This window comes from Nycticebus coucang, chromosome 9 (assembly GCF_027406575.1).
Source record: "Nycticebus coucang isolate mNycCou1 chromosome 9, mNycCou1.pri, whole genome shotgun sequence".
NCBI classification, from domain to species: Eukaryota; Metazoa; Chordata; class Mammalia; order Primates; family Lorisidae; genus Nycticebus; species Nycticebus coucang.
The window spans coordinates 48,718,695-48,746,257 of NC_069788.1; the positions used below are offsets into that span (position 1 = coordinate 48,718,695).

The 27,563-nt window shown below is 44.5% G+C and overlaps 1 protein-coding gene across 1 annotated transcript; it reads left to right on the plus strand.

Annotated features, from left to right (window-relative positions):
- The first annotated feature begins 275 nt into the window (after window positions 1-275).
- Window positions 276-3,004, plus strand: LOC128594088 (patr class I histocompatibility antigen, A-126 alpha chain-like). Its single transcript, XM_053602626.1, has 7 exons — window positions 276-358; window positions 495-764; window positions 985-1,272; window positions 1,836-2,114; window positions 2,238-2,354; window positions 2,790-2,822; window positions 2,946-3,004. Exons 1-7 carry the CDS (start codon window positions 286-288, stop codon window positions 3,002-3,004), a joined length of 1,119 nt encoding a protein of 372 aa, XP_053458601.1. The 5' UTR covers window positions 276-285.
- The last annotated feature ends 24,559 nt before the right edge of the window (window positions 3,005-27,563 follow it).

Sequence of the window (27,563 nt, forward strand, 5' to 3'; positions counted from 1 at the left end):
AGGGTTAGGGGAAAGTCCCAGGTTCCGGGCGTGGAATCTCAGGGATCTCAGTCCCGATGGCGGTGTCGGGGGTGGGGAAGCTCGGCGCTGGGGATTCCAGGTCTCCCCAACTATTTGCTTTTCCTCCCAATCGGGGCCAGGTCTTCTTCCTGGATACTATGACATAACAACAGTTCTCACTCTCACTGGATGCGGATTTTTAGAGAAACCAATCAGCGTCGCCGCGGTTCCCGATTGTTAAGTCTCCGCAGAGCTATCTGGACTCCGAGTCCTCAGATCGCGAGGATGGGGGTGACCGCGTCCGGAGCCCTCCTCTTGCGGCTGTCGGCTGCCCTGGTCTTGACCCAGACCTGGGCAGGTGAATGCGGGGTGGGGAGGGAAACGGCCTCTGCGGGGAGGGCAAGGGAACGTCGGGGGTTCCGGCAGGGACGCAGGACCGGGGAGCCGCGCCCGGAGGAGGGTCGCGCCGGGTCTCAGCCCCTCCTCTCCCCCAGGCTCCCACTCCCTGCGGTATTTCTCCACCGCCGTGTCCCGGCCAGGCCACGGGGCCCCCCGGTACATCGCTGTCGGCTACGTGGACGACACGCAGTTCGTGCGGTTCGACAGCTACGCGGAGAACCTGAGGATGGAACCGCGGGCGCCGTGGGCAGAGCGGGAGGGGCCGGAGTATTGGGAGGAGGAGACCCAGCGCGTCAAGGACCTTGCACAGATTGAGCGAGTGTGCCCAGACATCGTGCGCGGCTACTACAACCAGAGCAACGGCGGTGAGCGACCCCGAGGCCGCGTCACAGGTCACGACCCACACACACACCCATACACCAGCCCGCGTCGTCTGGGTCCGACAGTCACCCCGAGGCTGCGGTACACCCTGACACCTTCGACCCGGGAAGGATCTGCGGGGCCGTTCATCAGGTTTTCAGTTTAGGACGAAATCCCCGCGGGGTGGTAGGGTGGGGGCGCGGCTGAACGCGGGGTTGGGTCCAGGGTCTCACACCTACCAGAGGATGTATGGCTGCGACGTGGCGCCGGACGGACACCTTCTTCGCGGGTACTATCAGGACGCCTACGATGGCGCCGACTACAGGGCCCTGAACGAGGACCTGCGCTCCTGGACCGCGGCGGACACAACGGCTCAGATCACCCAGCGCAAGTGGGAGGCAGAGGGTGCGGCGGAGCGTTATGCGGAGCACTGGAGGGTCTACCTGGAGGGCAGGTGCGTGGAGTCGCTGCGCAGACACCTGGAGTACGGGAAGGACACGCTGCAGAGCGCGGGTACGAGGGGCGCGGGGCGCCTTCCACATCTCCTGTAGGTCTCCCTCCTCCCGGTTCACAAGAAGGAGAGGAAAATGGGCCCGAGGCTAGAATATCGCCCTCCCTCTGCCAGAGCAGGAAGACGCCCCCTGAGTGTCCAAATCCTGTACCAGAGAGTAACTCTAAGGGCCTGCCCTCCCTCTGGGACAGTTAAGGAAGGAAGTCTCCTGGGAAAACAGAGGGACAGACAGTCCTTGAAATACCTATCATTGATATTCCCTGACCCTGCAGCAGTTTTTCTCTCAGGCCTTGGCCTCTGCCCCACTCTTGTGTTTGAAGGTCTGATTCCAGCCCTTCTGGTCACTCGACCTCCAGTCAGGTCAGGACCCTGTTCTCCTACTCAGAGACTGGAAGTTTCAAGGAATAGAACATTGTACTAGATCCCTGGGTGCAGGGTGGTGTCTGGGTTTTGCATTCTTTTCCACATCCCAGTTGTCCTGAGCATTCTCAGGATGTCACATGAGCACTGCTGGAGCATCTATGAGGGATGCAAAGTGCCTGAATTTTCTGACTCTTCTCCTCAGATCCCCCAAAGACTCGTGTGACCCACCACCCCGCTTCTGACCGTGAGGCCACCCTGAGGTGTTGGGCCCTGGGCTTCTACCCTGCAGAGATCACGCTAACCTGGCAACGGGATGGGGAGGACCAGACCCAGGACACAGAGCTTATAGAGACCAGGCCTTCCGGAGACAACAGAACCTTCCAGAAGTGGGCTGCTGTGGTGGTGCCTTCTGGAGAGGAGCAGAATTATATATGCCATGTGCAGCATGAGGGGCTGCAGGAGCCCCTCACCCTGAGATGGGGTAAGAAGGGAGGTGGAACTATCATGTCTCCTCCCAGGAAAAGCAGGGGCCCTTCTACAACCTTTCAGCAGGCTCAGGGCTGAGGGCTGGGATCAGGCCCCTCACCTTCCTGTCCTTTCCCAGAGCCATCTTCCCAGCCCAGCATCCCCATGGTGGGCATCATTGCTGGCCTGGTTCTCCTTGGAACTGTGCTCATTGGAGCTGTGGTTGCTGCTGTGATGTGGAGGAAGAAGAGTTCAGGTAAGGAAGGGGTGAGTAGAAGGGTCTGTATTTTCTTGTCCTACTGGGGTTTCAACCCCAAGTAATAGCGTATCCCACCCCATTACTAGTAAGTGCCATTCACACACACCTGCCTCCCCAGCCTGGGGACCCTGTGTGCCAACACTTACTGTTTTGTATGGCACATGTGACAAGGACAGAGTTTCAATGTGACGATTGTAGTGATGGGGACCTGATCCCCAGTGGTCACAGGTCAGAAAGGAAGAAACTTGTTCAGGACAGACCTCCAGGAGGGCAGTTGATCCACTCTTTCCTTCCCCTGTGATTCCCTATCCTACCCTGGGTCTTCAGTCACTGTTCTGGAAACTCCTCTGGGATCCAAGACTAGGGGGTTCCTCTAGGAACTCATGGCCCTGCCTGCTCCCAGGCCTCTCACAGGACATTTTCTTCCCATAGGTGGAAAAGGAGGGAGCTACACTCAGGCTGGAAGTAAGTATGGGGGATGGTGATCTATGATCTTTGAGATAGGGTAGACAGGAGTCCATGGTGGAGCTCTCAGCCACATAATTCCTTCTGTGGGCTCTGACCAGGTCATATTTTGTTCAACCCCAGGCGGTGACAGTGCCCAGGCATCAGATATGTCTCTCACAACTTATAAAGGTGAGACCTAGGGAGTGTGATATGAGGGTGGAGTGGGACAGAGGGGACAAGGCTGGGCTATGGGGATTCTTAGACAGGACATTTTGAGTGTGTGGTGGGTTGTTCAGTGTCCCAACAGTTGTGACTAACCTGAATTTATTCTTTATTTTTTCTATAGACTGAGACAGCTGCCTTGTGTAGGACTAAGTGTTCCACCTCCCCTTTGTGACTTCAAGAGCCTCTGACTTCTCTTTCTACAAATGTTTCTGAATGACTCTGTATCCCTCTTTGCCTAATGTGAGGAGGTGGGGAGGCTAACATACCACCATGTCCACCATGGTGCCTTCTCCCACACTGACCTGTGTCCCTTCCTAATTATCTTCCTATTACAGAGAGGTAGGCCTGGGAGGTCTCTATCCCTATCTCAACTTTGTGGTGCACTGAGATGCTTCCCTAATGCAAATAAGAATTTGAATATAAATTTGTTTTGTCAAATTCTTCCCATGGGAAGACCTGAGAACCTTCCAGAATCTGTGTGTGTTGTGCTGGGTGTTTTGCAGGTGGGGACAGGAGAAAGCTGGAATGAGCCAACTGTGGATGGGGCTTGTGCCCAGTCAGTGCTCAGTCCAACATGAACTTTATGTGGTCACTCCTTGGCAGGGTTATTCTCACTGCTTCACTGTCCATGTCCCTTCAGTAGAACCTTGTCCCAGCAGGACCTGTGATCACAGGGGCTGACACATGGCCTAGGGTGGTTCCTGCACACAGGAGTCTCTGTGATACCAAGACATAGACTTTTCACACTATCCAGCTCTTGTCCTCCTTCTAGGGCTCTTTCCTAGATGGCATTTTCCATCTTTTCCCCAGCATTTTTATTATTTTAAATTTATTTTTAATTTTTATGGATACAAAATAGTTGTTTATAATTGTGGGGTAAATGTGGTATTTTGATGCAAGCATACAATGTAATGATCAAATCTGGGTAGTTAGGATATCCATCACCTCAAACATTTTTCATTTGTTTTTGCAGGGAACATTCTAAATTAGATTAAACTAAATCTCATTATTTTGAAACAAACAATAGATTATTGTATTTTAAAAAGAATGCGTCTTTTGTGACAGGGTTTCACTGTGTTGCATGGGCTAGAGTGCAGTGGCATCATCCTAGGTCACTGCGGCCTCAAACTCCTGGGCTCAGACATTCCTCCTGACTCATCTTCTGAGTAGCTTAAATTATAGATGTTGACACCAGGCCCAGCTAATTTTTTAAAAACTAGTTAGTAGAGATTGAGACCTCACTATTGCACAACATGGTCTTGAACTAATGGCCTAAAGCGATTCTGCCACAGGCAGGAGCCACCACATCCGGGCTATTAATGATTATCACTCTTATTGTGCTACTGAATACTGGGTCTCATTTCTTGCATCTAACTGTGGTTTTGTACTCATTAACCAACCCTCTTTGGTTTCCCCTCCATATTACCCTTCCCAGCCTCTGGTAACCACCATCGTGTTTGCTACCTCCATGAAATCAGTTTTTTTTAGGTCTCACTTGATGGAACACACAACTTTTGTCTTTCTATGCCCAGCTGATTGCACTTAATATAACATTACATCCAGTTCTATCCACATTACTGCACTCAACCTTTTTAAAGGCACCAGATTCTGGAATCAGCACAGAGGAGGGATCCCATCACTTTCCATTGTAGGTAAATTTCCTCTTCTGCTCTGCTCCCTGCCCTCTCTCTGCCCTTAGTTCTAGTAATCTTAGTGCTGACTCCATTCCAAACTTGTGGATTTCTAAAGTGGGCTCTAAGTTAGATTTATACTTGTTACAAAACTGGACCTATAGGCAAGGATTGTTTCTTCTGAGTAGAGAAATATCACTGTGTGCTGCAGTGTGCAGGAGGGTCAGTGTGGAAGGGAGGGTGAGGGAGGGCACCCACAGCACTGGGGAGAAAAGCTCAGGCAGCATCGATGTCAGTGTGAGAGGTTTGTCTGTCAGATACAGGATAGACTGTTTGCACATCTAGGAAGCATCATTCAAGTAAAATTTTGTGGAGCAGGTATTCTAGTGGGAAGAGACAGACTATGTTCTGTGAGCAGAGCAAATAAGAAAAGTGTTTATGTTAGATGATGGTAAGTGCTACCAGGAACATAACTCAGTGGGTGAGGACAGGGATGGTGGTTGTTGTGCTGGATGATCAGCATGGGACTTGTTGCAAAGGCGATCTTTGAGGAAAGATTTGAAGGACATGATGAATTATCAATGAGGATGTCTGGAGGAAGTTCTTTCCAGGCAGGAGGAACCTTCAGCCACAATGGCACTAGAGCAGAAAGGTGTCTGTGTTCTGGGAAGAGCAGGTGGCCAGGAGAGCTGGACAGAGAGTCACCAAGATGAGGTCAGAGGTGGGAGGGTTTGGAAAGGGTGTGGCCTTTGCTCTGATTGAGATGGGGAATTAGAGGTCAGTTTTGAGCAGAAGAGGGACATAGTAGGACTTCTGTCTTAAAAGGGTCCCTGGCTGCTGTGCTGAGAACTGAACTGAGAGGCAAGGGACAATGGAGCAGCAGGGAAACAGCAGGGAAGGAGGGCAGGATTCCAGACTGCAGATAGTGGTGTGAGCAGTGGGAATGGAGATAAGTAATGGGTTCTGAACATGTTTTCAAGATGGACTTTACAGCATCATCTAATGCATCTGGGGTGTGAGAAAGAGGAGTACAAGAGGACACCCACAGCTACGGGCTAAGTGATGAGCGGAAGGATGGAAATGCCATCAGTGGAGATGGGGACAACTCTGGCAGGGGTGTGTTTGAGGAAGGGGCATCCCAGGCATTCAGTGGAGGAGGTATCCACTAGGAATGGAAGGGAGGGAGCTGGGGAAGCAGCTGGACAGACATGTCTGGAGTTCAGGAGAAATATCTGGGCTGGGAAATAAATTTGAGAGGTGACACCACATAATATTTAAAGGCTTGAGCATGGATGAGGGCACAAAAGGGTGATGGGCTGTAGAAGAGAATGTGAGCAAGGATGAACCCTGGACCTCCAGGGCTGAGGATGTGATCCGACCACATGCCCAGAGCAGACTGTACAGTTCTGACACCACATCCAGAAGGCATTTGGACCATGGAGTCCTAGACTTTACTGTGTGCGGGAATCACCAGAACTTGGTGCGGACACACAGTCAGGAGTTGAGCATGAGACTCTGGGTTCATGACAAGGGTGGTGCTGATACTGCTGATCTTCAAATCACACTTTAGTAGCAAGATTGTATACCAGGATCTCCAGGTGTGTGTGCATCAGCCTCATGCACGGAGCTTGTTAAATAATCGAGTCTTGGTCCTGTGCATAATACTCTGAGTGGTTCTGGGGAGAGGCCTGAGTATTTTCTAAGCACCACCAGCAATCCTAGTGCTCAGCCAGACTGAGAAACCATGAGGCCAGCGATCAAAGAGTGGCCACGGTGAGTTGTCAAACCCTTGTTAAATATCCTTTTATCATCAGAAAGAAAAAAGAGAACCTGTATCATTAATTGTGAGATGTGATGTTGGGAGATTTGCATCATCTCTACTGTCAGGTAGGGCCAGAGAGGATCCTGGAAGTGACTCTCAGCTCTGCACTCAGACACTGTTCCCCAGACTGATTTCTAACTCACTTCTTGGAGCAAAAATGGAAGCCAAATATTTCTAGTGTACACATAGAGTAGTTTATATGCAGTCTGACAATTAGGTTCACAAACTTGGGAGAGGCTACTAGAAGGCAGATTAGAGATATCTCCTTATAAGCTGCTCTCAGTAAGTTAGGGGAGAAAAGTCTCCATCTGGATTCTCCAGCCCAGAAACAATATTGTGATGGCACAGTGAGACAGCCTAGGACACCAGGGGCAAAAAAGATAAGCACGTTGGGAGGCCTACAAAGAAAGGGTACAAAGGAGTGCCAAGATCCAGGGACAGAGCCCACAGGTAGAATCCCTGGGGGATTAAGTCTACAGGAGATTCCCCTCCATGTCCCCAAGCACCCTGTTTGAGTGAACCAGGGACCGCACCAAACTCCAAGAGGTCCCATCCCTCCAGGCATGGGTTGTCATGAGAAACAAAGAGGGACTGAGTCTCAGAGGACTCTAAAGGGCACAGAAGCTGGCCTTTGGCAGTGGACTGGAGAGAGTGCATGCTGCTGCTTTGGGACCAAGCTGGAGGCTTGAACCCAGCACTTACAAGAGCAGCACTGAGTGGATTGAGATGTGGAGCTTACTCAACAGGAAACTCTGGCTGCCAGGCATCCTCTCACCCTCAGAGAGCCACAGGAGGGGAGCAAAGATTACTAAAACCTTGATATAGCTCACACTCATACAGCCAGTTGAAGGAGCTTTCTAGGATCCCAGTGTGGACCAGCTTTGACACTGACCTCTAGGCTAAGACAACCAACTCTGGGCTGACTCCCACAGAGATGCTGGCGAAATTAGGGAGATCCTGCCTCCCACACAGCAGCTGGGAGGTGTCCCCCAGAAAGTCTGGTGTAAGCTTCAGAACATTAGCTCCCCTGCCCCTCCAGGGATTTAACTCTTCTACAGCTACCATGCCCAGATTAAAATTTTAAAAATTAGGAAAACAAGACCAGGTCCATAGGTAGTAACTTCCTATACCCAGCACATTTAAGAAGTAAATGTAGGTTTTGTTTTTTTTAAGCCCAGGAATGCCACCTAGTGTTAATTTCTTTTTTCTTTTCCTAATCATGGAGCACCTACTGGTTCTCATACAATATCTTTTTAATACTAATTTTTTTGTTCTCTTTCCCTTTTTCTCTTGTTATTTTTCTCATCTTTCTCTGATAACTCCTCTAGACAAACTAGAAAACTAATCTTTTTTTTTTTTTTAACAAAGTCTTGCTCTGAGGCTTGAGCTGGAGTGCTATGGTATTGGCCAAGCATATCATAGCCTTGAACCCTTGCGTTTAAGGGACCCTCAGCTTTGGCCCCTGGAGGGGCTAGGACTGCAGTCCCTGCCATGACTATGGATGATTTTTTTCTACTTTGGGATCCTGCTTGATCGACCCTCCTGCCTCACCCTCCCAGAGTGCCAGCATTGGTGGTGCGGGCCACTGCACCCAGACTATTTTTGCCATATTTTCTTTTTTGTTTGTTTGTTCTCTTTCTCACTTTCTTCTTTTCCTTTTTCTTCCTTTTGTCCCTGTACCAAAAGGCTACTTGAACATCAGAGCACAGAGATAAAGAAGATTGAGAGGAAGAAGAAGCAAAAGAATAAATACAGCAAGGAAATCAAGAAAAAGAAACCACACATGACAGGGAGCCAACAAAAAAATTCTGGGAACATGAAAAACCAGAGCAGATCAACTACCCCCAACCCCCAAGATTCACAAAGGAATCGTGGAAGCGACAGGGAATTAGAGTGTGAATGGCAAAAATGAAGAGAATTGAAGGGAAAGAGGAAAACCACCAATAGGAAATTTAAAAATTGACCCAAGAAATAAATGAAACTGTAAGTAAGCATTTCTGCTTAGCACTGGAATCAGACAAGGATGCCCATTTTGCCACTATTATCCAACACAGTGCTGGAAATCCTAGCCAATGCAATCAGGCAAGAGAAAGATACAAACATTATCCAAATGGGGATGGAGAAGGTTAAACTCTTGCTCTTTGCAGATGATAGGATCTTATATTTAAAAATCCAAAGGACTCAACCACAAGACTCCTGGAAGTGATCAAGAAGTATGGTGATATCTCAGTCCACAAATCAGTAGCCTTCATATATACCGACAACAGTCAAGTAGAGAATGAAATCAAAGACACAATTCTCTTCACAGTAGCTTCAAAGAAAATGAAATACCTGGGAATATTCCTAATAAAGGATCTAAAGAATCTCTAAAGAGAGAACTATGAAACGCTGAGAAAAGAAATAGCAGAAGACTCTTAACAAATGGAAGAACATACCATGTTCATTGCTAGGAAGAATCAACATTGTTAAGATAGCTATACTAACCAAAGCAATCTAAAGACTTAACCCAATATCTGTATACTTTGAAGAACTTGAAAAAGTAGTTCTTCATTTGGAATGGAACCAGAAAAAACCCTGAATAGCTGATGCAACTCTAAGAAATAAAAAGAAATCTTTAGGCATCATATTACCAGACTTCAGATTATACTACAAACATATAGTGGTCAAAAAAAGAAAGATATTGGCATAAATATAGAAACAGAAACCTATGGAATAGAACAGAGAATGTAGAGATGAACCAACCTCATACCAGCATTTGATGTTTAATAAAACAAACCAAAACATACACTGACGAAAAGAATTCCTGTTTAATAAATGCTGCTTAGATACCTAGTTAGGCACATGTAAACGATTGAAAGTAGAACCAAAACTTTCACCACTTACAAAAATTTACTCATGCTGGATAAAAAATTTAAACCTAAGGCATGAAAGTCAGGGAATGGTGGCTCATGCCTGTAATCCTAGCACTTTGGGAGGTAAAGGCAGATGGATTGCCTGAGCTCAGGAGTTCAAGACCAGCCTGAGCAAGAACAAGACCCTGTTTGTAAAAATAGCTGGACATTGTAGTGGGTGCCTGTAATACCAGTTACTCAGGAAGCTGAGGCAAGAGGATCACTTAAGCCCAAGAGTTTGAGGTTGCTTTGAGCTATGATGCCACTGCATTCTACCAAGGTTGACAAAGTGAGGCTCTGTCTCAAAAAAAAAAAAAAAAAAAAGGTTCAGTACAGGTTGAGATAGTAAAACTACAGTTTTATTTTCTAATTTTGCACCAAATCCATTAAAATATGTTTATCCCAATTCTACTCTGACCCTAAAATGGGAACTCATCTGCCTCTATGGTTTTGAGTGTCATGGTTATTCCTTTACTGTAAGAAGGAGAATCTTATTTTATTACTGCTCACTACATTTTGAATTTTAATTCCTTAATCTCTTTAGAAACTATGCCTTCCTATAACTAGGACCTGGCCCCCCGCCAATTGAATTCTTTATTTCTCATCATGGGAAAAGGTTTGAAGAGAATTCTTTTTTCTTTCTTTTTTTTTGGGGGGGGGGTTTTTTTTTTTTTTAGACAGTCTCACTTTGTTACCCTCGGTAGAATGCTGTGGCATCACAGCTCACAGCAATCTCAAACTCTTGGGCTTAAGCAATTCTCTCCCCTCAGCCTCCCAAGTAGCTGGGGCTACAGGTGCCCCCCACAACACCCTGCTACTTTTTTGTTGCAGTTGTCATTGTTGTTCACCTGGCCCGGGCCAGGTTTGGGACTTGGCTGGCACCATAAGCACCTGAAGAGAATTCTTGTTTGGATCTATTTTCAAAACTATGATTTGCCTATATCCCTTGGGAGTGCAATAATTTTTAAAAATCATACACAGATGCGAAATTTATTAGATACATCTAGATGGACATTCTTGAGTTGGAACCTCTGTACCCCTGTCTTGACATACCCAGATCTATTCTAATACTCCAAGCTCAAGATCCAGCCAGATGGGTCCACAATGGATATATTTAAAAGTAGGTCAGAAGAATATATAAAAATATAATACAGGTCAGAATCCTGCTATTGGGTATCTTTTCAAAAGAAAACAAGTCATTTTCTCAAAAAAGACACCTGCCCTCGAATGTTTATTGCAGCACATTTCACAGTTGCAAAGATGTGCCTGTCAATTCATAAGCGGATTAACAAAATGTGATGTATGTATACTATGGACTACTACTCAATTGTAAAAAAAATGAATTAATGCCTTTTGCAACAATTTGGATGGAAACGGAGTCCATTTTCCTAAGTGAAGTGTCTAAACTTAAAGAATGAAAAAATAAACACTACATGTGCTCACTATTAAACTGAAAGTAACTGATGGGCACACATGTGCACAGGGAGGAGTAAAACTCAGGAGATTAAGCAGAGGGGAGGGGAGGAAGGGGAGAGGTAAAAACCTACCTAATGGGTACAATGAAGACTATTTGGGTGATGGGCACACTTACAGCTGCGACTCAAGCATTACAAAATTGATCCATGTAACCAAAAACACTTACACCATGTTTATATTTTGAAATTTAAAAATAATAAAATAGGAAAAGTGGGTCAGACAGAATGAATGTGGAGGCTGAACTATAAACACACCTGTTTGGTGTTTGGCTCTTTACAATCTCAGTAAGAATTAAGATGGTTTTGTTCCAGTTGTAAGTACTGGATGCTCCACCTAATAATTTGGAAATATAGATGATAGATTCCCCTCTGACGGTGGTAATAGTAGAAAATCAGACATGACAAACAGAAGTATAAGTCTGTAAATCCATGATCTGCATAACATTACAAGCTATTTAAGACAGGGGTGTTCAACCTTTTGGCTTCTTTGGACTGCATTGAAAGAAGAAGAGTTGTCTTAGGCCACATATTAAATACACACACACATACTAGGGAAAGCTGATGAGCAAAGAAAGAGATCTGTCATGATATCCACCACCACAGATAAGAAAAAAAGTCTTGGCATAATAGGCCTAATTATGCAGTGGCCCCATTCAGAGAGTCTTTTAAAATAGTCAAGCAGGTCCCAAGGTTTGGATCACTAATGTAGAAATGTATATGTCTAAGTAATAAAATATTTTTAAAATATATTTCTTATTATAATAGTAAAAGAAAGCGGGGTGGCGCCTGTGGCTCAAGGAGTAGGGCACCGGTCCCATATGCCGGAGGTGGCGGGTTCAAACCCAGCCCTGGCCAAAAAAAAAAAAAATAAATAAAATAAAATAAAATAAAGAAAGAAAGAAAGTGGGCACCATAAAACTAGTGGGCTACCTGACGTTGCATTTGAGAATCTAGTTCCATAGAACCAATATCCATGAGTTCTCAAGGTGCTCATCAGGTGTTTAGGTTCTAATTTTACTGTTACTGTGCTTCATTCCTGAAAATAGTTGCTCACAAATATAGGTGCTGCCAAAAAGCAATGGCATGAATAAGGCGTGAAGCAATGGATATTTGTCTCCAGGTAGTTAGGACCTATAAAAATCCAATAAAGAAATGTGCTTAATTTTTTTTTAAGTTGAATGTGAGATTGCAGGTCTTTGCATTCCATTAGAAATTTGACAGGTGACCAATTTACTGACAATTGCACCAAAATTTGATTATTTTCCTTGAAATCTTAAAATGTGCTTTCAAATTCTTATATGAAATCAAAATGCAAGGCTCCATATTTTGTGCTGTTCACAGGACTGGTTGGTTTGAAACATCATATTGATAAGTTGGTTTTCACCTTGAAGATACATGTTTACCTCATTTAAATGCGTGGTTAAATCCACTAAAAGTGATAAATCTGTAAACCAGTTTTAATTGGCAAGTTCTGGCACAAATTTGGATTTTGATAACATAAGTGACTTTATTAACATGTCACAAATCATAAAATCTTTTCAATGTGTGGCCTTGACTTAGTCATCTTACTTCAGAAAAGTAAATGATGTAACCATAGTCAGCTTCAATATTTTTTAAAAATTATTGGAATTGATTATGATGCAATTCCTGGACCCTCATAAAATTCACAGTCCTAATGACAATTTGTGTGATATTATCCATTTTTAAAGCTCTCGTGCATAAATTTTCTTTTTTTTTTTTTTGAGACCAATTCTCACTCTGTCACCTTGAGTGGAGTGCTTGTAGCTCACAGCAACCTCAAACTCTGGGGTTCAAGAAATCCTCTTGACTCATCCTGCCAAGTAGCTAGGACTATAGGTGAGCAGCACCACGCCTGGTTAATTTTTTTATTTTTAGAAGAGATGGCATCTCACTCTTGCTCAGACTGGTCCTGAGCTTGAGCAATCCACCTTCCTCAGCCTCCAAGAGTGCTAGGATTACAGGTGTGAGCCATTGTGTATGGCCATAAATTTTCTTATTGTACTATGCAATGATACTTCATCCAATGTGAGTTTTAAGTGGCAATTGCATCATCTTCTATTGATTTTACAAGTCCATCTCCTTTGCACACCATCACTAAGGCACTCCTTCATATAAATCTCTTGATTTAGTTGTGTCCTCTTTTTTTTTTTTTTTTTTTTTTTTTTGCAGTTTTTGGCCAGGGCTGGGTTTGAACCTACCACCTCAGGTATATGGGGCCAGCGCCCTACTCCTTTGAGCCACAGGTGCCGCCGTTATTTTATTTTTTTTTTTTAGACAGAGTCTTACTCTGTGCCCTGGGTAGGGTGGCTTGGTTAGCTCACAACAACCTTCAACTCTTGGGCTCAAGCAATCCCCTTACCTCAGCCTCCCAAGTAGCTGGGACTCCAGGCACCTGGCACAATGCCTAGCTAGTTTTTCTATTCTTTTTTTTTTTTTTTTTTGCAGTTTTGACCAAGTCCAGGTTTGAACCCACTACCCCCAGTATATGAGGCCAGCGCCCTACTCCTTGAGCCACAGGCACCACCTAGTTTTTCTATTCTTTAAATAGAGACGGGGTCTCACATTTGCTCAGTCTGGTCTCAGACTCCTGAGCTCAAGAATCTGAATGAACTGTCACTACCAAAAGCTCTTAAAGTGGTCTATAGCAACAGACAAATGAACAAGGAGTAAAGAGCAAGAACTACAGGGTACGCAACCCCTTTTGAAGAATCAAAACAAATCAAGCAGTGCATCCAAAGATATTCAGAATTAGGTAGCTAAGTCCCTCACCAAGGAAGTGTGCCATATATCTGCCATGTGCCTACATTGTGCAGGATAGATGGGAGCTTACCAACCCCCCCCTTCCTGAATTGGATTGTATTTTTCTCTCATACAGATTAATAGATTTGTTCATCTATTAGTTTCAAATTAATATGGAGTACATAGGATGAGGGCTTTTCCATTCTTAAAATGCCTTACTATGGAGACTGTTCTTCAACTCCACCCGAAAGAATACAAAGGATGTAAACTTTCCGTCTTTTTCAATGGTTGAGCAATATTCCATCATATATATGTGCCACAGTTTATTAATCTATTCATGGGTTGATGGGCAATGATGTCATTTCCACATCTTTGTGATTATGAATCAAGGTACTATCAACATTTGAGTGCAAATGTCCTTATGGCAAATTACTATTTTTTTCTTCTGGGTATATACCTAGTAATGAGATAGCAGGATTAAGTGGAAGGTTTACTTCTAGCTCTTTGAGGATTCTCCACACTTCTTTCCAAAAAGGTTGCATTAGTTTGCAATCTCACCAACACTCATATGTGCTGCCTTGTCTCTGCACCCTCACTAGCATCGGCAGTTTGGGGACTTTGTTGATATGGACTTTTCTCACTGGGACTAGATGATACCTCAGTGTGATTTTGATTTGCATTTCTCTCATGATTAGGGACAATGGGCATTTTTTCATGTGTTTGTTGGCAATTGGTCTGTCTTTTTGAGAGAAGGTTCTATTCATGTCTCTTGCCTGATGATTAGTGGAGTCATTTGCTCTTTTCTTGTTCTTTTCCTTGAGTTCCCTGTAGATTCCACTTATCAGCCCTTTGTCAGATTTCTGACATGCGACTATCTTCTGTAGGTTGTCTGTTTGCTTTGTTTATTGTCCTTGGATGTGCAGAAACTTTTAAGCTTGATTGATTCCCTTTACTTATTTTTGTTGTTACTCTAATCACCAAAGGGGTCTCCTTCACAAAATCCTTCCCCAGGCCAGGAAAGTTATATTCTTAAGAATTAAGAATTTTTCCCACACTTTCTTCTATAGTTTTTATCATTTCATGCCTTAGATTTTTGTTGTTGTTGTTGTTGTTGAGACAGAGTCTCACACTGATGCCCCAGGTAGAGGGCCATGGCCTCATAGCTCATAGCAACCTCAAACGCTCAGGCTCAAAGCAATTCTCTTGCCTCAGCCTCCCAAATAGCTGGGACTGGCTTGGTGACTGTAGCTCAGTGGCTAGGGTGCCAGCCACATACACCGTAGCTGGTGGGTTCAAATCCAGCCCAGCCTGTCAAACAACAATGCCAAAAAAAATCCAGGCATTGTGGCAGACGCGTATAGTCCCAGCTACTTGGGAGGCTGAGGTAGGAGAATCGCTTAAGCCCAAGGGTTTGAGGTTGCTGTGAGCTGTGATGCTACAGCACTCTATCCTGGGAAACATAGTGAGACTCTGTCTCAAAAAAAAGAAAGAAAGAAAGAAAAATAGCTGGGACTATAGGCACCCTCCACAATGCCTGCCTATTTTTAGAGACAGGGTTTCACTCTTGCTCAGGTTGGTCTCAAAGTAGACTTTGTCCATGAATAAACACCACCAGATGGCAGCACACAGGCACATCCAGCCCTGCCAGGGCCTGTCCAGCAGCACCCTGCATGCAATGGTTAAGATAACAGCGGCTGCCATCAGTAGTTATACAGGTAATTACCAGAAAAACAATCCCATCCCTGGGGGTGTGGGCAGCCATCACGGGTTGAGCACCCTCTCTGAGCATCTTAACCCTACGTTTATTGCAGACCTTCAGGCCCCATGTGGGGGCTTTTGCTGATGAATGAGAGAATAAGGAAATAACACAATTACCCCTGCAGCCTGGCCAGTGAGCTAAATGTCTAGAGGCAGCTTGTGCCTCACAAATCATCTGCCTCATTGCCAGCCTAGACCCCAGAATCAGCTGCTGAGGACAGCAGCAAGTTGTCTGATTCTGAACTCATCTCAGATCCCCTTCTGGTTTCTTCACTGTCTTGTCACTGCATGGTGGCCAATCTGTGAAGCAGAGAGAATGTCCATAGTGTGTGTGTACAGGGGAAATTTCAGATTTTTCAGCGTTATTGGAGTGTAATGAGCCAGAAAAGGAAACGTTAGCTCTATACTGAGCATATTTTCCCTTAAAAGAGTAAAATATGCCCTTCACCAAAGTTGAGGGAAATAATCACAAAGTCTTCAACCCAGATTTGAACCAGCAACCTAACAAATCACAGTTGATATTCTGGCACAGTTTTCTGCTCTACCCACATGCATTCCTATGAGGCAGGTGCCTCTCTCTCTCTCTCTCTCTCTCTCTCTCTCTCTCTCTCTTTCTCTCTCTCTCTCTTTTCTTTTCTTTTCTTTTCTTTTCTTTCCTTTTGAGAGAGAGTCTCACTCCTTTGCCCTGGTGTCAGCCTAGCCCACAGCAACCCCAAACTCCTGGGTTTAAGCCATCCTTCCTGCCTCAGCTTCCTGAGTAGCTGGGAATACATGTGCCCAACACAATGTCCCTCTAACTTTTCTCTTTTTAGTAGAAATGGGATCTTGCTCTTGCTCAGGCTGATCTCAAACTCCTGAGCTCAAGGGATCCTCGTGCCTTAACCTCCCAGATTGCTAGGATTGCAGGCATGAGCCACTGCACATGGCCCACTTCTATTGTCTTTTCTAAAAACCAACCTATGGCTTTCCAATCCTCCCTCCTATTTAATTAGCTTTTGATGTTATCTTTATTGCTTCCTTCTGTGCTTTTATATTTAATTTCCTGGCATTTTTTTAACTTAGAATATTTATGCAGTTTGAGGTTATAAAATTTAAGACTAGCTTTAACTTCATCTCACAAGTTTTGAAATGTTTTACTTGTTATTCCACTCAAAACAGTCTCTAATTTTCATTGTGGTTTCATCTTTGACCTCTTAGTTATTTGAAAGTATATTGATTAATTTCCAAAATTTTGGATCTTTTCTAATTATTTTTCCACTGTTGATTTTTAGTGCTTTTGTAAAATTAGATTCTTTATTACCTTATTGCTTTGTAGTTTGATCAGTCTTCTTTCATGTCCCAACATAAGTCTATTTTTGAATTGTACAATGTGCACTTGAAGACTTTGCATATTCTGTGGTCTTATACGTAGAGTTCTATAGATGACAGACAATTAACCACGTTGGCTAATAGTGTGCTAAAATGTAAAACAAACTTATTGATTTTTCTATTAGACGCTGGAAGAGGCGTGTTCAAAAAAATTTTTTAACCTGCTTTTAACAGTTTTTTTGTTTTTGTTTTTGTTTCTACTTTTCAAATAGAGCTTGCATCAAATTTTTAATTATGATCAGGGTAGGCTATTTTCTACTTTTAGTTCTATTAACTTTTGCTTTATAGATTTTGCACTGTTATTAGATGTACATAATTTAGGATTATTGTATCAAAAGTAGAGATGTTCCTATTCCTTTTCAGTCTTACTCAACAAAGCTTGTGGACTCAATCTGACATATAATCACAAGCTATATTCAACTTATTTCATACTGAAAAAACAAATTTTCCCCTGATTTTACAGAAAGATGATAAGTCATCATAATCACTATGTAAAGAGTTTTTAGCCAGGGCTTCACAGGAATCATCTGTTTCCTCCTACTTATTAAAGGACATGTTCCCAAAAAGCCCTGTGTATTAGGAAATGTCATCACTTTGACTTTTCCCTCTCCATGGAACCTTTGTCCTCACTGCATTTCAGTAAGGTTGTTAAAATAGTTTTGTTTATCCATGATTCACAGATGAATAAAAAAGGGCCCAGGAATAGAGAGATTCTCCTGAGGTCATAGCAATTGAGCGGTGGCAAGCACATGTACCTTTGGTCCCTAGTCCAGTTCTCTGGAGGCCATGAGAATTGCAGCCCTCAATTTTTATACATATGGTTCTTTTCTTGATCAGGCAAGAAAAATGCATGGTGAGAACAAGGGGACAGAGCCCTAAGCCCTTGCCTTACACTTGCTGGGCTGAAGGAGGGAGAGAGAAGCTGCCACTGATTCTCTTAATTCCAACTTCCACTGTCAGTCACTCAGCTGAGAGCAGGGAGCTTTCTATTTTGCACTTGGGGCATCAGGAAATACATGACAGAGAGCCCCACATCTACCATGGGAAAAGACAAGGGTCCCTCCCACTCCCTGACTCATGTCCCAATTTCCTAAGTGTAAAGATTTCATCTCCCTCCCGGCTCCAGTTATTGCAGGACAAATACAGCAATGGCAAGGAGTTAGCATAGAGCCCAGTGCTCTGGTGAAAGGCCTGAGACCTTATTTTACACTTAGGTGCCTCTGAGTCAATGTAGACTTTTTCCTGACTCCGTTCAGGCCCTGATTCTGTTAAAATCTACATGCTCTGGGACCTCTCCAGATCCTCATCAGAAATCACAGAGAGGGAAGAATTAAAGATGGCAGCCGAGTAACAGCTTCCCTGCAACTGGGCACGGTGAGCCAGGGGAGACAAGACTCTAGGCATCTCTGGCTGGTGGGATCTGCCTGTAATCATCCCTTTGAGGATACAGGGAGCCATCAAGGGACTTCAGGACCCCAAAAGGAGGACAAAAACAGTGGAAAACTGGCAAGTGGTTGCGTGTGTTCGATCGACCTAATCACGCCAGCAACTGTAAGTACAAGCAGCAGTGAGACTGCAAACCAGAAAGGCCTTACCTGTGAACTGTTTTGATGTTTTTGGACTTGGCACTCAGTTGAACTGCCTTGGGGAGAGCTTGAGCAGGAGTGCAGAGAACTTTGGGCATTGTCTGGGGCACCAGACTGAGCCTCTGAGCTGGGCGCAGGAAGCCATTCGGAGAAAACTGCCCCAGCAAGCTCCGCCCTCAGGGTCCCAGAGCAAGGATCGGGTGGGATAAAGTAACCTAGTGACTGAGCAGCCTAAAGGTGGGGACCAAGCTGCCTTATAGCCTTAATCCTTAGGGACAGAGTGAGACGGTTTTGGCACACTGGAGCCTCGGGCTGTTGCCCTGGGTAGAGTGCCGTGACGTCTCAGCTCATAGCAACCTCAAACTCCCAGGCTTGGCACCGCCCGGACCTCCATAAGAGCTGTGCAGCGACCCCTGACCAGTGACCTGCACCCACCGGGCCTCCGCATTCCCAGACCAGGAACTGCGGGAGCCACGCAACCCTGTGTCCTCCCTTCTGTATCCTCCCAGCCTCCACACTAGCCCATTCATCTGGCCAGGGACTCTGGTAGCTGCGTGCCCTCTGGAGCCCTGCCTGCCTCTATGCAGAGCCCTTCTCCTGGCCAGAGACTGCTGGAGCCTCGGGCTCTCTGTGCCAAAGTCACTGGGCACTGGGCACTCCCAGAACTGTGTGCACCACCTCCTGCCCTGTTGCTGGATCTGGGTGTGTCACACACCAGAGCTGTTTCCACAACCCGAACTCCCTAGCTGGAGCAGCCCCAGAGGAACTACACAGGGTCACTCCCTACAAAGATCCAGCAACAATAGAGTGATCCCACTGGGGTGTAATCTTGGAGAGACACCTCCCCAACTCTGAGGACAGCCAGAGGCAACAGTGAAAAACAATCATGAGGAGAAATCAACAGAAAAACTCTGGCAATATGAATAATCAAAGTAGATCAACTCCCCCAAGGATCAATGGAGCATACACAGCACAAGACCCCATGCACAAACAAATAGCAGAGATGTCAGAAATCGAATTCAGAATATGGATAGCAAATAAGATCAAATTAGGATTCCAAAAGTTATCTCAAGAATTCAACGGATTCAAAGACCAAATGACCAAAGATTTTGACACACTGAGACAAGAAGTTGCATCCCTCAAAGATCTGAGAAACACAGTAGAATCCCTCAGTAACAGAATGGAGCAAGCAGAAGAAAGGATTTCTGACATTGAAGACAAAGTTTTCAAATGCTCCCAAACCCTCAAAGAGGAAGAGAAATGGAGAGCAAAAACAGACCACTCTCTCAGAGAGCTCTGGGATAATTCAAAGAAAATCAATATTCGTCTTATAAGGATCCCCGAAAGTGACGAAGTGGCTTCACAAGGCACAGAGTCTCTTCTCCATGAGATTATGAAGAAGAACTTTCCAGACATGCCAAGAGATTCCGAAATTCAGATAGCAGACAGTTTCAGAACTCCAGCACGACTCAACCGGAATAAGACATCCCCCAAACACATCATAATCAATTTCACTAAAGTTAATATGAAGGAGAAAATTCTGAAAGCTGACAGACGAAAGAAAACCATTACCTACAAGGGGAAGAATATTAGAATAACTGCAGATCTCTCTGCTGAAACCTTTCAAGCTAGAAGAGGATGATCATCGACTTTTAATCTCCTGAAACAAAATAACTTTCAATACAGGATCCTATACCCAGCTAAACTGAGTTTCATTTATGACGGAGAAATTAAATACTTCAATGACATTCACATATTGAAGAAATTTGCCAGAACTAAACCATCTCTCCAGGATATTCTCAGACCTATCCTCCATAAAGACCAGCATAATTCTCCACCACAAAAGTAAACACACCCCAAAAATTTTTGATCAAATTCCAACTTCCACGGTCGCAAAAGGCAACCTGTAGAAGATTGAAACTGGACCCACACCTTTCACCATTAACTAAGATAGACTCTCATTGGATAAAAGATTTAAACCTAAGACATGAAACTATAAAAATACTTGAAGAAAGTGCAGGGAAAACTCTTGAAGGAATTGGCCTGGGTGAATATTTTATGAGGAGGACTCCCCAGGCAATTGAAGCAGTATCAAAAATACACTACTGGGACTTGATCAAACTAAAAAGCTTCTGCACAGCCAAGAACATAGTGAGTAAAGCAAGCAGACAGCCCTCAGAATGGGAGAAAATATTTGCAGGTTATACCTCTGATAAAGGTCTAATAACCAGAATCCACAGAGAACTCAAATTGATTAGCAAGAAAAGAACACGTGACCCCATTTCAGGGTGGGCAAGGGACTTGAAAAGAAACTTCTCTAAAGAAGACAGACGGACAATCTACAAACACATGAAAAAAAGCTCATCATCCTTAATCATCAGAGAAATGCAAATCAAAACTACTTTGAGATATCACCTAACCCCAGTAAGAGTAGCCCACATAACAAAATCCCAAAACCAGAGATGTTGGCGTGGATGTGGAGGAAAGGGCACACTTCTACACTGCTGGTGGGAATGCACACTAATACGTTCCTTCTGGAAGGATGTTTAGAGACTACTTAGAGACCTAAAAATAGACCTGCCACTCGATCCTATAATTCCTTTACTAGGTTTATACCCAGAAGACCAAAAGTCACAATATAACAAAGACATCTGTACCAGAATGTTTATTGCAGCCCAATTCATAATTGCTAAGTCATGGAAGAAGCCCAAGTGCCCATCGACCGACGAATGAACTAGCAAATTGTGGTACATGTACACAATGGAATATTATGCAGCCTTAAAGAAAGATGGAGACTTTACCTTCTTCATGTTTACATGGATGGAGCTGGAACATATTCTTCTTAGCAAAGTATCTCAGGAATGGAAGAAAAAGTATCCAATGTACTCAGCCCTACTATGAAGCTAAATTATAGTTTTCACATGAAGGCTATAACCCAACTATTGCACAAGACTACAGGGAAAGGGCCAAGGAAGGGGAAAGGAGGGGGGAGGTTTTGGTGGTAGGAGGGTAATGGGTGGGGCCACATCTATGGTGCATCTTAGAATGGGTACAGGCGATTGCACTGATGTACACAGCTATGATTTAACAATAAAAAAAAAAAAAGAGAAAAAGAAATCACATAGAATCAGCCAGGCATAGTGTAATCCCAGGGACTTAGGAGGCCAAGGTGAAATCACTTGAGGCCATGAGTCAACCAGCTTTAGTAAGATGCTGAGACGTGTCTCTAAAAATAAATTTTAAAAAAAGAAGAAAATTAGCCATGTTTCTTTTATTATGGATACTGCTGTGATAAACTTACAAGTGCAGGCATCTGTTAGTTATAATTGTTTCTTTTCCTTTGAGCAGATACCCAAAAGTGAGATTGCTGGATCCAGTCGAAGTCCTATTTTTAGTTCTTTGAGAAATAGAGGTTGTACTAATTTACATACCCACAAACAGTATGTAAGTGTTCCCTTTTCTCCAAATCCTTTCCAACATCTGTTATATTTTGATTTGTCAATGTTAGATATTCTGATTGGTGTGAGACAGTATCTCCTTATGGTTTTAACTTGCATTTATCTGATGATTAGTCATGTTGAACATTTTTTCTTATGCTTATTGGCCATTTGTATGTCTTCTTTTGAAAAATATCAATCCTTGTGCTTTACCCACTTCTTAATGGCGTTATTTGTTTTTGTCATTTTTGATACTCAAGGTTCTTGTGGTCTCTAGATACAAGTTGGCAAATATGTTCTCCCATTCTGCAAATTGTCTCTTCACTCTGGTGGTTATTTCTTTTTCTGCTCAGAAGCTTTTCAGTTTCATCAAGTTCCATTTGTCTCTTTTTGTTTTTGTTGCATTTGATCTTGAGGTTTAGTCATGAATTCTTTGCCCAGGCCAAGGTCCAGAAGAATTTTTCCTAAGTTTTCTTCTAGTATTTTTAGGTCTGTCATTTAAGTCTTTAATTCATCTTGAGTTAGATACAGGTTCATTCTTTCTTCTACATATGGAAATTCTTTTTCTCCAGCACCATTTACTCACCATTTGTCCTTCCTTCAGTGTATCTTCTTGTTGACCTGGTCAAGGTCAGCTGGCTGTAGATGCATGACTTAGTTCTGGGTTCTCTATTCTGTTCCATTAATGTGTCTGTCTATTTTTATGCCAGTACCATGTGGTTTTGGTTACTACAGGCTTGTAGCCTAATTTGAAGTAAGCCAATGTGATGCCTCCAGCTTTGTTCCTTTTGTTTAGGATTGCTTTGGCTATTTGGGCTTTTTTTTTTTCTTTTTGGTTGCATATGAACTTTAGCATTGTTTTGTTCTAATTCTGTAAAACTTAGGTATTTTGATGGAGATTACATTGAATCTGTACATTGCTTTGGGCAGTATGATCATTTCAATGATATTAATTATTTCTATGCATGAACATAGATGTTTTTCCATTTCTTTTTGCTATCTGAAATTTCTTTCATTGGTGTTTTATAGTTTTTCTAGTAGATATCTTCACCTCCTTGTTTAAATATATTCTTTAAGTTTTGGCTAATGTAATGATTTTTATATCCTGAAATGTTACTCAATTTATTTATGAAAAGTAGGTGTTTTTTGGAGAAGTCTTTAGGTTTCCAGATATAAAATCATATCATCAGGGAACAGGGACAATATGACTTCCTCTTTTACAATTTTGTTGCTTTTCATTTTTACTCTTATCTGAGGTCTCTAGGTAGGACTTCCAGTACTATGATGAATAAGAGTGGTGAGAGGAGAAATCTTTGTCTCCTTCCAGTTCTTTGAAAGAATTCATTCAACTTTTTCTCATCATGTATAATGTTGGCTGCATGTTTATCATTTATGGCCTTTATTATTCTGAGGTATATTTCTTCTGTGCCTAGTTTGTTAATGGTTTTTACCAGGATGGGATGCTAAATTCTAGCAAGTGTTTTTTCTATATCTATTGAAATGATTGTATGGCTCAGCACCTGTAGCTTAGCAGCTAGGGTGCTGGCAGGTTGGAACCTGTCCGGGCATGCCAAAGAACAAGAACAACTAAGGTTCCAGAGCAGCTTATGCTGGCACTGGTATTAGTGTGTTCTGGTAGATCAAAACATGGGCATCCAGGTGACTTGCTCAGATGCTGATAGTGGGGCAGTGGGCTGTGTTTGAGCAAGTTCTCAGGGCCCAGGGCTACTTGTGTAATGTGGGCAATGCTAGTAGCATTGGTGGAAAAATTTACTGGGACCCACATGATCAGACTTGGTGTTGCTAGTAGCAGCTGTGAACTGTGAAGAATAGTTCCCTGGCTTACTGGTAACACATACAGGTGGGTGTCAGCAGTTCTGGTATCAGTGGTTGGGTCAACCCAACATCAGATCCCAGCAGGGTGATCAAGTACCAACTGTGGTGGACTAGGCTAGGAGATTTCTGAGCCCCTGTGTGGCATACTTGGGTACATGTGGGATAGGTCCAGGCTAGTAAGCTTATCCCTATTTTTTGTAGTGCCCCCAGGCATTGGCTGTGACAGAGATTTGGTGAAATTCTCATATGTGGGCTGTTGTGGTTGCAGTGTGTGACTGTCAGCAGGGAGCATGGGATCCCTCTTAGGGAGAGCATTATGGGTAAGAAACTATAGGGAATGTAGACCTACTCATGTCCTATTCTCTCAGCAGCTCATAGCAGGACAATTGTCCTAGGGATGCATGGGATGCCTGGTCTCCCCTTAGCACAGAGGCAGTTGCAGCAACACCAGCCCAGGTCTGGCCCGAGGATGGGGGCACAGGCCAGTGTTAAACTCTTGAAATGGCACCAGCATGGGCCCACAGGCAGAGAGGACAGGGTCTTTCTCACAGAGGAGTGTGGGCAAAAAGTTGTGTGGTATTTGGTCCACTTGAGTTTGTAAGTCTCATAGCAGCCTGCAGCAGGGCCATGGGGACCTCTCCTGGGATGTGTGAGAACACCCAGCTCTTCTCTCCCTCCTTGGAGTATTGCAGTGGTAGCAAATGTGTCTCTAGATCCCTGGTATCTAGGCAGTGGGTATTTTCCCATGAGGGTCTAGGAGAGCCTGGTTTCCCTGTCCCTTTTGGCTGGGCAGTGACTGTAGCTATGTGACTCCTAACATGACCTGAGTGACCATGGGTGCATCCCAGGGTTACACTTTCAAACTGTCTTCATGGGCCCATGACCAGAGAGCAGGGCCTCTCACAACCAAAAAGTGTGGGCAAGAAGCTGGGGAAGTGTGGTTCACTCATGACTTGATGTCACAGCAGCCTATAACAGGGCAATAGGGACCTCTCCAGCGATGGGTGAGAAGACCCAGCTCCCCTCTCCCTCCATTGAGTCTTGCAGTGGTAGCAGATGTGTCTCTAGACCCCTGGTATGTAGCCTTTCAGAATGGGGATAAGCTGAAGCAGCTCTGGCCTCAGATGCCTGTGAAGTTCCCTTTCTGGTTCTACTTTCTGTCTGTGTAATCTCTAGGCAGCTCTCTATATTAGGTCCATGACATGTGTAGGTCAAGTGGTTCTCCTATAGCCAAGGTCATCAAACCCTGTTTGGAATATAGAGGGCTTGGGGTTCTTGTTTTCTTGTGTTTCTTGCGTCCAGGAGCTTTTCCCAGCTCCCAGCCAGTCCTGGCTGGGCAAGCTGCCCCAAATCCTCTCCCACTTCCTTTTGGTCCTTCCTGTCACTTTGTTGGTGAATCCTAGTGTTTTCTCCGAGATGATTTGTTCAAAGTCTTGAGTGCCTACTTACAATTCCTATTCCTCTCTGGGAAGGAGGTGCATGCTACCTGCATCTAGGCAGCTATTTAGATCCCTCTCCTCCCAATATGGGTGGTTGATGCTCCAGAGCAACCTTGGAGTGACAGGGAATATTCTGACCCTCATGGCCTGGGACAGGTGTGAGGCTTTTGCTTTAGGTTTTCTTTCCTATCTGGGTTGTTGCTGACTTTTGTTGTGACCATTCATAGGAAGAAAGTCAAAGATTGTAGAGGTGGGACAAAGGTCACTGCCCAGGGTAGCATCCAGGGAGGGTCCAGGCCCTCGCACCTTGAAGATGCTGAACTGCTACATAGTGGTGCCCAAGGGGAGCCTGAAGAGATGCTTTAAGGATTCTTATGATGGGGAGAATTCCATCTACCTGTGAAGATCTGCAGACATGGACAGCAGCATATAGTCTGGCTGAGGTGGTCAACTACTACAGGGAAAAGACTATTTTTGCAAAGTACACAAGGCACTACTTGATCAAAGTATGTGTGGGTCAGCTACTCAAACACATAGAAGGTGGGAGTGAGATATTTTTTCCATAGCTTGAGAGACCTGTCTTGTGTGGAACAGGACTAGTGAGACATGAATTGTTCAAACTTCCACTTTGCTTCTCCATGGACCCATGACTTCCTTCTCCAGCTGTGTGTCTGTGCTGCTCTCAGTTGAGCACTTACAGGGAGCCAGGAGAAGAGCCCATTTCCCAGGGTCTTCATACTTCTCCCCTATACTCTTTGTTACCCCAGGCCTGTGTTCCTGCCCCTGGAAGCCCCTTTCCTTTTCTGGGGAGATAGAGCTAAGAAATCTCCCTCCCCATCCATGCTTTGGTAGGACTCAGTGCTGTGGAGTGTAGTGAGTGCACTTCCAGTAAATGGATCTCCAGGAGTCTTCATGGAGCTCCAATTGGTGTGGCGGACAAAAGTCTTATGAAGGATCTTCCTGTCTCTGTTAGGGAGATTTCAGCAAATGGCCCTGGAGTTGTCAGCACTGCTAGGACCCAAGATGGGGACAGCATGATGGAAGGGAGAGGCCCAACTAAAGCTCCATGTTTGAAACTCATTGAAGGAAAGAGAAAATGAGGGCGTCCTTTCAAGGATATTTTACCCATGCAGGAGAAGTACCTGATGGCCCCAATAGGGACAGTGGATTCTATCCACAACTAAAATATAGTTCTTTTTCCTTATGTGTCAAAGTAAAATTTTTTGAAACAAATAACAATAATCACATTTACATTTTACAAATGAAAAGCAACATCTCAGACAAGTAAAGTAAAATAAATTGAGTTAGGTCATCCAGGCAACAGAATTGAGGACAACATCCTGTGTTGTTAAGCAATCAGGGCTCTATTGGGGGAAGAACAGGTGCCACGCATGTCAAATATGCTAATTACTAGAACTGAATTTGCTACATCTCAGGATATGCTAAAAAAAAAAGAATTAATTGAACATGGACATAACAGTAGAAAGTTGATTTGTTTAAAAAATGAATAGAATCTTTAAGGACAACATATAGAAAGAGAAGAAGAAGAGGCCTTATTTGGACCAAAGCCAAAGATGAGCTCAAGTGTGGAGGTGGGAAAATGCCCATCTCAGTGCTGCCCCCAAACCCAGGTGAGACTCAGGCAAGCAGGGCCCTGGCCAGGCTGTACCTCTGGGCTTATCCACCTGGGAGATTTGGGCCCCAGGGGACATTTTGAAAAGTCTGGGACATTTTCAGTCCACAAGTGGGAAGAAGTAGAAGGGAGTGAAGGAAACCCTCCCGCGATGCACAGGACAGCCCCAAACACACACACACACAGAGAACTGCCTGGCCCAGAGTGTTAATCACACTGATGTTGAGAATCCCCACTCTAGAGATAAGTGCTGTCTTGCCCTCACCATTTCACACATAAAGAATCTGAGGCACCAGGAGGAAAGTGCCAGTGAGACCAGAGCTCTGAGCTTAATCCAGGCTGCCTGGCTGCCAAGTCTGGCCCCCCCATCCACACACCCCTGAAAGTCAGAGGACCCAGCAGCTGATAAGAAACAAACCCCAGCTCTTGGTTCCTTTAGATCCGTGGGCGCCATCTAGTATTAGCCCTGGGCTGTGGCCTTGGGCAATTCAGGGCAGGGGTGAAGGGAGGTAAAGAAAACATGATGAACAAAAATGAGTGAATTGGGTAGGAAACCTTTCTATCCTCACAGGACACTCCCTCAAGTTCTCCCTCAAGCTCTCAAACCCCAACTTAAGCTCAGAAACCGAAATGTCCACCTTGATTCTCCCACCCACCCTACTTTTCCCAGCCCTGCCAGCTTCACCACCACACCCCAACTCCATCAGGCCAGCCATCTGCCCTGTACCCCCTACCCACCACAGGGAGTGAAAGACCCACAGGACCAAAAGACAAGACCCAGGAGGAACCCAGTGCCTTCCCCAAACACACTGAGATGCCTCACCAAACAGGGCTGGGGCAGGTCACACAGTCCTTGTGCCCTTGAGCCCTACACCCCCTCACCTGCACAGGCAGCTGT

Bases quoted from the DNA above. Each gene is read 5' to 3' on its own strand.
- LOC128594088 (XM_053602626.1), top strand. From the start codon at position 286: ATGGGGGTGACCGCGTCCGGAGCCCTCCTCTTGCGGCTGTCGGCTGCC. The intron at 1,273-1,835 runs GTACGAGGGGCG...TCTTCTCCTCAG, and splicing joins GGACACGCTGCAGAGCGCGG to ATCCCCCAAAGACTCGTGTG. The intron at 2,355-2,789 runs GTAAGGAAGGGG...TTCTTCCCATAG, and splicing joins GTGGAGGAAGAAGAGTTCAG to GTGGAAAAGGAGGGAGCTAC.